The sequence below is a fragment of the Echinops telfairi genome, unplaced genomic scaffold, assembly GCF_000313985.2.
Source record: "Echinops telfairi isolate 266 unplaced genomic scaffold, ASM31398v2 ScPeMD7_60;HRSCAF=208, whole genome shotgun sequence".
NCBI classification, from domain to species: domain Eukaryota; kingdom Metazoa; phylum Chordata; class Mammalia; order Afrosoricida; family Tenrecidae; genus Echinops; species Echinops telfairi.
Genome location: NW_022103958.1, coordinates 5,288,567 through 5,300,528, shown reverse-complemented (window position 1 = coordinate 5,300,528; position 11,962 = coordinate 5,288,567). Strand labels below are relative to the sequence as shown.

Below are 11,962 nucleotides of genomic sequence, written 5' to 3'. Positions count from 1 at the left end.
TGGAGGCTGGGTTTTAATAGTGAGCTGAGTTCTTCAAATGGCTTTTCTCCCCCTCATCACTAGGATACCCTTCTATATTCGGCCTGCACAAGTGCAGTGTACTTACTTCTCACAGTATTGTGAAACAGGCTAATGCCTCAAAAAATAATTTGTATTTTACGCTTACAACTCGTGAGGCTTACTAACTTTCCAAGAGATTGAGAAAGTAACCTACGGTCTCTCTTTAACTTCAGAAATCATAACTTGCTTGAGGACACCCCCCACCCCCCGCCCCCAGCAAAAAGCCGTCGAGCTACAAGCACTAAGTCATGTGCTACGTGATGTACGGCAACACCTGACTGACCACGCATCCATCCATGGTCCCCATTCCTTTGGGTGAGGCCTACTGCATTAAAAACTAGGGGAATGCTACGGTCTGCAATAAGAAATAAGCACCGCTTTTCGAGGCACAGCAAAACATCATGATTACTACTTTATTATTCTATTAAAGATATTTCGCTGTCTCTGAAAGTGTTTCTTTAATGTTCTTACACATGAAAAATACACTACATACTCTATACGGAGACAAAAACTTGAGTAACTGATGTTAGAGATAAACTGTACCAAACTGTTCAAACTTACAGACAAATTTGACTTAAAGATAGACTTGGGAATGGGACCTGCTTGCAGTTCAGGGACCGCCTGTTATAAATACGGTGTTCATGTAACATCCAGATCATAAAATATCCTCCTTCAGAGTGTTATCACGCACATTACACAATGCCTGACTGTCCTCTGAAAATAGGTGTTCACTTGCGGGTCCCTTCACTTGAGAGGAAAAATGAAATGCTTTGTAGTCAAGCGTAGTAAGAGAACTGGTTAGGTCAGAGAGGCAGTGTCACAGACCTATTTAAGAACCATAATAATGATAATACTAAGGATTGTGTCTCCAGACAAGTGCCACATGTCCACAAACATATAAACAAAAAATATACACGTTTTGGAGAATTCAGAGCCCCCCTCATCCTCAAGTACCTCTCCATAGGACTCCCAACTTTACAGCCTTTCCCCCCTACAGTCAAAATTTCAGAACTGTTGTAATAATGGAAAACGTAGTCTCCAAAGTAAAAAATGTACAGTTTTCAACATTAAGCTATTGGTACTTTTATAACCCTTAAAACAGCTCCAATTAAATGGATCCATCAAATACAGAGGTATCTGCAGCAGAGATTTTACTAAAGCTTGAATACTAGGACTTCCAACATCAAGTACATTTGTTTTTGTGACTTGTGCTTCTCCCTCAAATGACATTTACCCATTAAAATTATTTTGAGACATTATGAAATAGGAGATGGCTGTAAAAACAACAACAGAAAGAGACTAGAATAATTTCCTTTGTAGAATCGTTTTAAACCCAGCTATTTCTTGCTTTGAAAAGAAAATCTGAATATGAAGAGTTCCATTTAAAGAAAAATAGCAGTAAAAGAATTAAAAACAAACAAACAAAAGCCCTCCCTATAGAGGAAAGCAGGGGAAAGGTTTAAAACAGCAGAGAAAGACCAGACCCCCCAAGGAGCGGCTTTCGTTTCACGTCACCCAGGGGCTCCATTGCCCCTCAGCCTCTCTGTTGTAGTAGTTTCCACTTGTACACAATGGGGATGGCACCTACCCCTTGCTACAAGAAAAAAGGAGAACATCTTTTATAACGTTAGAGTTATAAGCTATTCAGTTATTTGCAGCATAATGACACTAAATAATAAGCTGATCGTTTAAACATGCTGATGAACTTGATTTTTAAAACACCAGAAAGCCACCCTGCTGTCCATTATGATGCTGACGTTTTCCTGAAGGGCAGAGTGAGGAAAGGCTGCAGTTCTCAGTAGGAGTGTGACTGGTGCTTAGAGAAGATTAAAAATAAGAATGACGTATTATGTAGAACAGAGCAGAGATGGTGGAGTCCAGCCTGGCTCAGCACACTGTGAAGGAGCACACATTCAATCTGAGAGGCAGTGGGGAGGGCCTTGCACGCAGGCCCCAACAAGTGCTTTTGAAAGCTTCACTGGACTCTGCAGACATTTGCCCTTCATCGATGGCTTCCTATGCCAGGATTTCCTTTTTGAGTGCTGCAACCTAATATTCTTCACCTAGGCAACCACAAGCCTGTTTTGGAAAGGTTCCCTATTTTAGAAGCCTCTGTGCTGTTTCCATTTAGAAATACAACTTTATAAAAATATGTATTACCCTCTGAACGAAAATACTTTGATATATTAAGTTTCGGTGGTAAGAGTTATTTTTAGAAAAGTGGTAATTTCAGAGTCCTTGGTTCAAAATAACAGTTTGGGTTTTTTGTTTTGTTTTCAAAGGGAGTCACAAGTGGAAACTTAAAAGATACACTAATGATTAACGCCTTCTCGTTTACTACCCTATTTTACTTAAAATGTTTTGAATTTATTTTACCTAGATTTTTTCAGTCATCAAACCACATCTACAAACCCCCAAAGCAAATCCATCAAGTTGATTCTGACTCCCAGTGGCCTGTAGGACACACAGAGCACAACAATCCCAGAGGGCCCGAAAATCTTCACAGAAGCAGCCTGCCATATCTTTATCCCGTGTAGGGGGTGGGGTGCTGGTGGGTGTGAACTGCCAGCCTTACTTAGCAGACTGCATTTAACCAGAGCCACCTGGGCCTAGGCTTCTTACATCACACAGACACCCAAACCAAACCAACTTTCTGCCACAAATCCATTCGGACTCCTAGCAACCCTGTAGGGCAGAAGAGAACTGCCCCGTAGGGTTTCCAAATCTTCAAAGCGGCAGCCACGGACTGCCACACCTTTCTTCTATGGAGAGGTTGAATCTTTGGCTTCTTGGTTAGCTGCTGAATGCTTAACCGCTGACGTACTAGGACTCTTTACCAAAGCGTTTGGCTGCACACCAAACCAAACAAACCCACCGCCCTCAACGCAATTCTGACCCTTTGTAGCAACCTAGATAAGGTTTCTGAGACTGTAAGTCTTAACTGGAGAAGACGGCCTCATCTTTCTCCTGAGGGTCAGCTGGTGGGCTTGAACTACTGACCTCTCCTAGACCACAAAGTGCCACAATTCTAGGAACTATGAACTTTTAAGTAAAACATTCAATGTGAAAGAACTCTTTAAACAGCAGTCAATGTTTTTAGAAATGGCCTGACATCAAGGATGGGGTGGGGCTGAACAAGAAAATGAAGAGTCAGGGATCTTGGATGAAGTGAATATTGGTACTTACCACCAAAGGAAACAGATTTCACTTTTATTTTTAAGAAATAAGAGATGAGGAGGAGGGTAGTTAGAGTGTATAAAGAAAGTTTTCGTTCTAAGTTGATATTAAAAGCTACTGAAAGTCCTGAATTGAGATTTCATGAACTGAAAGCTCCCATCAGTGGCTATGATAGAGTATCTTAGATCCCTTACTTCAATGTAACAGCTTTAAAGGACTATGCACATCTGACCTCTTACCCAACACGAGTTCATTTCCCTTCCTCCCGGTCTGCACAGAAGCACTCAGAGGGCTACATCCCGCCAGGTCTGGGTAGGTTTGCATTAGCCCCTCTCCCTGTGACTAAGGGACGGTGTTTGTGAAACAGAGCTGATGCCTCCTGAAAGGCCCTCCCTTCTCTCACTGACTGCACAAGTTCACATACCAGGACGCTTCAAGATTCATGGGAAAATGGAACCAGAGGTAAGAGAATGTTCTCATAAATGTTTAAGTCCCAGCACATATACACATAAGCCCCCTTCTTTCTTATTCCTCTTCCTCAAGAAGAAGCTTGGTCTACAAAAATAATAAAATAACAGCAAAAAAATAAATTAAAAAAAATAAACTTGCTAAAAAAAAAAAAGCAGCACCCTGGGCTAAGTGCTATGCAACAATGTTTACTTCTTCTCTTCGGAATAGCATTTGTTTTCTCATCACATCCCTCTCTGACTCTGGAAACAAGACCATGCAATTAAATGATAATACATACCTATATGATACACATTAAGCACAAACATGTACGTAAGGTGTGATGTGGAAGAAATCAACTAATTTTCGTAAGTAAACAAAAGGAAGTCTCATTATATTTGTGAATGCTTTGTATAAAAATCACCTCGAACAGTTGGCTTACTGTAGTTAAAGCTTTCTAAGGTCATCAGAAAAAGCAAAAATCCTCACTTAATGTAATAATTTGATTAATGGGCACCACATGGCCAGGTCTTCCTGGTCTAACTATGAATCGGGTTATTTTGATTACAATGGCAAACCCACGCCAACCGATTGCTGTCCAGTGGATGCTGACTCCTACCGCCCTGTGCGGGAGAGAACTGCTTGCCAGTGGGGTTCCCAAGGCCGCACTTCCTGTCCTAACTGTCTTGCTTGGGACGAACCACCAACTGCTTAGCAGTGGAGCGCTCAACTGCAGTGCCACTCTGGCTCCATTCTACTGGCAAAAACCTGTTATTCCCAGCTTGTGATTACATACCAGCGATGAAACCATCAGCCATCGTTTTCACTAGGAAAACTGAACTGTCTTATAGTAGAATTGTTAAATAAACATATGGGAACTATCAGCATCAACCAGTTACTGGCCGTGAGCAACGAAGACAAAAATAATGTTTGTTGGCTGTCATGGCGGGGCTGCTCAAGAAGACCACTGGCCTGGTGGGATTGGCGGTATGTGAGACCCCCCAAGAGAGACTAAGAATATTATACACAAAGATCCTTGATGTTCTTGATCAAATCCCTAAAAATGCGGCATATAGAAAGTATACAGAAGAGATTACAAATGAGGAGCTGAATATGGTTAAAATGGAATCTGATGTTAAAAGATTAGAAGCCCAACTTCAGGGTGGACAAATTGAGGAAGTGATTTTACAGGCGGAAAAGGAACTAAGTCTGGCGAGGAAAATGATCCAGTGGAAACCGTGGGAGCCTTTAGTGGAAGAGGCCCCTGCCAATCAGTGGAAATGGCCAATATAACCCTCCTTGTGTGATTTTACTGTGCTGACGGGAAACCGGTATAATAAAATATTCTGTTATATGACAACAAAAAAAATAATAATGTTTGTTGTGTGAATTAAGCCTCTATGGCTCGAGACAGATGATCCCATCAATTCTGAGATAATTTCACTCTACCTATACGAGTCTGGCCGTAACAACAACAAAACACTTCTAATCAAATGCAGGAAGAACATTTTTTACATGTGAAAAGTACTCATGATCACTGCTTTTTAAATTTTTTAAAAAGTTTTACTCTTAAATTCTTACGAAGGAAATAAAGTACAAGCAATCTAGGATTTAGAGCCTACAAGAGAGTGTGGTAAATCAGTTTTTAAAACTTTGTAACAGTCTAGCATGTCATTTTAAAAGTCTTTGTAGGTAATAATGCAAATTCAGATCTTTATTTTATTTTGGGGGGGCTTTCCATTATCAAGCCATCGTCCCCTGTTTTACAGGCCAGCCTTTCAAAGACGTTTCTTTCTTTTTAAAAATCATTTTATTGGGGCTCATACAATTCATCACGATCCACACATACATCAGTTGTGTAAAGCACACTGATACATTTGTTGCTCTCATGATTCTCAAAATTCGCTTTCCTCTTGGGTTCCAGATCTTTATTTCACATTTCTGACTGAAGACTCAGAATAACCTACAAGTGGATCACTGTCACTCTCGCTCCTACCTGTGAGCCAAGAAATCTGGGAAGTTGTGAGCGCTCTGCCTTTAAATGTCTGCTTTCCATTTTCAGTTGTTTCCCATTGTTGCCAGAAGCCCACACAAGAATCACGGTAACACGGCAAACAAACTAAAAGAAAATACTAAGTTCAGATCTGAATGGAAAGAGTCTGATATACAACTGTGGCAAAGACTAAGCCAAAACCAGGATTAACACAGCATCGAAAGGAATATTGTAGTTTATTACTGTCTGGATTTTTTTAAAAATTGGAATAAATGAGCCCTCAGCTTTTTGCTCTTCCTAACCTTTTTGAATAACCTCCACGAATCGCTCGATGTAAATACATGTAATCTAAGGGCGGATTGCAACACTCTTCATTCAGAATCAGTGCAACTACAGAGGCAGTCCACTGAAGCCAAGGGATGAAGTTGTCGCTTAATGAATTAACGCCACCTAGTGGGATCAGTGAGATTTTAGTTGGATCTAGTTACAACACTTTACTACAACCTATTCCATTGGTCAGACACCTTATTTTACAATGGACATTTGTATTAAAAAGTAAAATTATCTTGAATATATATCATGAGAATGTGTTAAACTCACCTACAATGAAAACGGCACAAAAAATGTAAAAGACTTAAAACCAGCAGCCCTCACTTAGAAGGGGACATGTCCATTCTTTGCTTCAGACACAAACTATAATTTAATAAATAGTATGTTTTCAAAGATCTCACAAAAATGCGAAGTCAAAGTCAGAACAAAAGCCAACCAAGACAAATTTCTTTAAAACAGAGACAATAACAGCTATGAATGCTTAAACGCACCGCGTACGTCAACCGGGCACTTCGTGGGAGTTTTTGTCTTTCAAGCTACCGGGCTTTCTTATACAGCTGATTCATACCTCCATCCCGAGCGACTGATGGGGAAAACTGTCCTTCTTCCTCCGACCATGATGTGAATGCATGTATCAATCCTTGCTCACTGTGTGCCTACTTGTCAGGTGTCTACAAGTCTACAAGGTGAAGGACAGGTGGCACTTTACAGAAGATGCTCATGGCTGACTATCTTTCACTTTAGTTGGGTTTTTTTTAAACCATTTTACTGGGGACTTTTAGAACAGTCCATTCCTCAATTGTCTCAATCACATTTGTGCATATGTTGACAAAAATCATTTTCAAAGCATTTTTATTTCTACTTGAGCTCTTGGTATCAGCTCTTCTTTTTCCCCTCCCTCCCCAACCCTCGATAAGTTATAACACATTGTTATTTTCATACCTTACTCCATCCACTGTCTCCTTTCATCCATGTTTCTGTTGTTATATGTGATATGTTGATCAATGCAATCAGTTCCCCCTTTCTCCCTCCACCTTTCCTCTACCCTCATGGTATCGCTGCTCCCATTACTGTTCCTGAGGGGTTGATCTCTCCTGGATTCCATGTGTCAAGAGCTCTTATCTGTACCAGTGTACATGCTCTGGTCTAGCCAGATTTGTAAGGTAGAAGTGGGTCATGATAGGGAACGAGGGGGGGGCAAGTAAAGAACTAGAGGAATGTTGTGTTTCCAAAATGCTACACTGCACCCTAGCTGACTCACTCCTTCCTTGTGATCCTTCTGTGAGGGGTGTCCAATGGTCTACAGATGGGCTTTGGGGCTCACTCTGACCCTCCTCGTAGGCATCAATATGATTGTTTTGGCTCTTCTGATGCCTGACACCTGATCCTGTTGAAACTGCGTGATCACAGACTGGTGTGCTTCTTCCACGTGGGCTTTGTTGCTTCCCTGCTAGATGGCTGTTTGTTTAACTTCAAGTCTTTAACATCCCAGGCTGTATCGTGTAATAGCTGGGAACCTACAGCTTTCTTCACCACATTTGCTTACACACCGGCTTTGTCTTCAGCGGTCCTGTCGGGAAGGTGAGCATCACGGAATGCCAGGTTATTATAACAATGTGTTCTTGCGTTGAGGGAGGACTTCAGTAGAGGTCCAATGTCTGTCTGCCACCTTAATATTTAACATGTAAATATATGTGCATAGACCTATATACCTCTCATTATATATTAATATATTTACATATATACATGCCTATATTTAGACCTCTATATATGTCTTTTGCCTCGTAATTCTCTTCTTTTACTTTTCTCCTGGACCTCTACTCAAGTCCTCCCTCGACGAAAGAACACTTTGTTCTAATAACCTGGCACTGTGTGATGCTCACTTTCATTCGGCACTCCATAATTCCTCTTGGCTACATCGCACTTGATCAAACTCACCAGGCATTCTATGCCCTTCTTATTGGTCCCACTGTTTTTTTCTTGGGATCCTTTTACTTTAGTTTCACTGTGAATTTTCTTCACATGAAAAGCCATTAGCAGGAATATTAAATACATTATGATTTTGATTTAGTAACAATTTAAACCAAAAACATGGATGAGAAAAGGTGAGGGGTATCTTTCATGTAAGCCAACAGTGAAAATATATTTCCCTCTATGTAAACTTATTTAGTTTTTGGTGAACGTTTACACAGCGAGTGAGGTTCTCATTTGGCATTAAAAAATTTTTTTTGCACAAATTGTTCAGTGATATTAGTTACACTTATCCCAGGGGGTCAGCAGTCCCTGTAATTGTGCTGTTTGTTCCAGCTTTCTTTACTCTAGCTTTCTTTGTCCCACCCTATCTTCGTGCCTTTTGGTTGTAGACTGCTGGTTTCTAAGTAAAGCATCAATCTTATGGGTAGCCTGTACTATATTGATCAAAGGTGAACTCAGGGGATAGGCTTGGTCCTAGGTTTAGAGTGTCTCAGGGAGACCCCTCTCCTCTACTATTCCCCTTTGTTTGGAGTTAAAAAAACAAACAAAACAAAAACAGAGCATTTACACTGAATATTTGTTTCTTTTCTGAGATACTCTTTTTAAAATTTCCATGACTATATAACAATACTTTTTTACTTACTCTCATATTTTTATCATTTGCGTGTCTTAGGACACGGACTTCTCCCATGTTTACTTCTTACTCTTAAGTGGAATGTGTGTATTCCCAGTAAAATGCAGTTTATCACTAAAATCATAATTATTATGGTATTTACACTCTTAACAGCTTATCTGCTGCTACTTTTTTTCTTTACACTTCTTGGGATTACCATGTTCTAGGTAAGAACAGAAAGGAACTTCAAGTAAAATTTGTTTGTTGTTCATCTTTTCTACTCCTTGAATTAAAACAGAATGAAGTTAAGAAAAATAACCGGTAAATTCTCTCATTTTTTGAGTGAAATTAACATCTCAGCATTTTCCCCAGACTAAAATGTGTATTTATACACGCACAAATACTCATACAGTACACAATGTAAAATATTAGACTAAAGATATGTAATGTTCAGATGACTATTAAATTTTGAAACATTTGTGGGAGCTTCAAGGATATAAAAAATTTCCCATGTGTGTCCTTATGAAAGAAAATACGGAACAAAGTTCCATATTGTGAAGCGGATGTGCGCTATGTTGGACCAGAAATGGCCCGGGCTCTAAGTTTCATGAAACTCCCCTGTTGCTCTCCTGAAGGAGCCAGGAGTTGGATGGTTAGATGGCACGCAACCCATCCTGGCCCAGGTTTGCTTCCCTGGTAAAGTGGTGCTAGATGGGAAAGAGCTTGTCCTCACTGGCTAGGGCCAGTGGGTCAAATCCACATGCATTTCTCGCAAAAGCAGAGCAGCAGCAACTATGGGAGAGCTGAAGCTGCAGTTGGCATATGAAACCTGGAGTTGCTGGTAAGTCCTACCTCTTGGAGCCCCAGCCTATTTACTTTAAAAACAACCAGCAATAATAGGTATATTTCTATGACTTACATGAATATATCTGGATAATATTTCTGGTCAGGATCAAGTGAGTAAATGTCAAAGCAAATTATACAACATGATTTTTTTTTTAGCTCAGTAATTTTGTCCACTCTATATCCACTCACGTCCCAGCACTGACCTTATCAATATGCATTTTCTATCTTAATCCAACGGGTCTCTTTTCTTTTTAAAATCATTTTATTGGGGGCTCATGCAACTCTTATCACAATCCATCCATCCATCCATCCATCCATCCATCCATCCATCCATCCATCCATCCATCCATCGTGTCAAGCACATTTGTACATTTGTTGCCATCGTCATTCTCAAAACAATTTTTTTCTACTTCAGCCCTTGGTATCAGATCATTCTTCCCCCCTCTCTCCCTCATGAACCCTTGATAATTTATAAATTACCATATATACTCGTGTATAAACCTAGCTTTTCATCACATTTTTAATGCAGTTTTTGTGGTAAAATTAGGTGCCTCAGCTGATATTCGGATCGGCTTATACTCGAGTATACATGGGTTATTATTTTTTCATGTCTTACACTGACTGATGTCACCCATTTTTCTGTTGTTCGTCCTCCAGAGAGGGGGGTTATATGGAGATCATTGTGATCGGTTCCCCCTTTCTCCCCAACCTTTTCTTTATCCTCCTGGTACTACTACTCTCGTTATTGGTCCCGAGGGGGTTGGTTTATCTGTACTGGATTCCCTATGTTTCCAGCTCCTATCTGTAGTAGTGTGCATCCTCTGGTCTAACCACATTTGTAAGGTAGAATTGGGATCATGATAGTGCAGGGGGAGGAAGCATTAAAGAACTAGAGGAAAGTTGTATGTTTCATCAGTGCTATACTGCACCGACTGGCTCATCTCCTCTCCGTGACCCTTCTGTGAGGGGATGTCCAGTTGCCTACAGATGGGCTTTGGATATCTACTCCATACTCCCCCCTCATTCACAATGATATGATTTTTTTGTTCTTTGATGCCTGATAACCTGATTCTATCAATACCTCGTGATCACACAGGCTGGTGTGCTTCTCCCATGTGGACTTTGTTGCTTCTGAGCGAGATGGCCGCTTGTTTACCTTCAAGCCTTTAAAACCCCAGATGCTATATCTTTTGATAGCTGGGGACCATCAGCTTTCTTCACCACATTTGCTTATGTACCAGCTTTTTCTCCAGCGATCATGTCGGGAAGGTGATCATCATGGAATGCCAGGTTAATAGAACGAAATGTTCTTGCATTGAGGGAGTACTTGAGGCCCAATGTCCTTCTGCTACCTTAATACTAAACCTATAACTATATGTACATAGACCTATATCCCTATTGTTATATATAAATATATTTACATAACTACGTGCCTGTATTTAGATCTCTATAAATGCCCTTTGCCTCCTAGTTCCTTCCTCTATTTCAGTGGTTCTCAACTTCCTAATGCTGAGACCCTTTAATACAGTTTCTCATGTTGTGGTGACAGCCCCCCAACCATAACATTATTTTCGTTGCTACTTCCTGTCATTTTGCTACTGTTATGTATCGGGTGACCCCTGTGAAGGGGTCGTTCGACCCCCAAAGGGGTTGCGACCCACAGTTTGTAAACAGCTGCCCTATTTCCTTTGACTTCCCTCTTGTCCCACTATCATGCTCTGCCTTCATTTGGGTTTCAGTAATTCCTCTCGGTTACACTACCCTTGATCAAGTCCTACAAGGCCTCCTACACCCTCCTCACCATCAATTTTAGATCACTTCTTGATCCCCTGTCCCTGGCTTTGTTAACACCCACTTCCTTTCTCCTGCTCCCCGTCTCCCATGTTCCCCTGGAACTGTCGGTCGAGGTCCCGTTGTTTTCTCCTCCAGATTGTTTATCCTGACTATCTTATTTAGTATACCTGCAGAGATAACGATAAGCACAAAAAACAAGACAGAGGAAAACAAAGCAACAAAAGAGAATAAAACAACAACAAGAAACCCAACGACAAAAGAAAAGAAAAGCCTGTAAATAGTTCAAGGTCTGTTTGTTGACCTTTGGTAGTGTTTTCCAGTTGATTCTGATGGGGTGCCACGCCCTGGCCCCAAAGTCTGTTTTTGCTATTCCCTGGTGACTTTGTTGTTCTGCGACCCCAAATAGGTCTCCTTCATGTTCTGAAGACTCAATAAATCAGTTCCTATCTTAAGCTTTACTGATGATGTTCCATGGGTCTTCAGCACCTTTCTCTCCTCCATCTCCATTTGCCAACCACCCTTGCGGGTTCTAATAAATTCCACCTTTTCTATAAAACCCCCCTTGGCTTGATCTGTGAAACCCTATTACACCAAATATCTGAACCAAACAATTTAACATCTCAACACATAACAATAGCTTCAAACACATATATATTGCGTACTACATGCCATATGTCGTTCTAAGCATATTACACGTGTTATGTTATGTAATCTTTAAAGCAAGCCTA

At 40.7% G+C, this 11,962-nt stretch overlaps 2 protein-coding genes across 13 annotated transcripts in view; one reads left to right on the top strand and one right to left on the bottom strand.

Moving 5' to 3' along the window:
* PHF21A (PHD finger protein 21A) overlaps nt 1-11,962 on the bottom strand; it is a 212,722-nt gene that overhangs the window by 55,253 nt on the left and 145,507 nt on the right. The gene's annotated exons all lie outside the window — the stretch shown is intronic.
* LOC101639113 (NADH dehydrogenase [ubiquinone] 1 alpha subcomplex subunit 5-like) lies at nt 4,627-5,042 on the top strand. Its single transcript, XM_013006092.2, has one exon. It carries the CDS (start codon nt 4,627-4,629, stop codon nt 4,975-4,977), a length of 351 nt encoding a protein of 116 aa, XP_012861546.1. The 3' UTR covers nt 4,978-5,042.

Coding starts and splice junctions, on each gene's coding strand:
- LOC101639113 (XM_013006092.2), top strand. CDS start 4,627: ATGGCGGGGCTGCTCAAGAAGACCACTGGCCTGGTGGGATTGGCGGTA.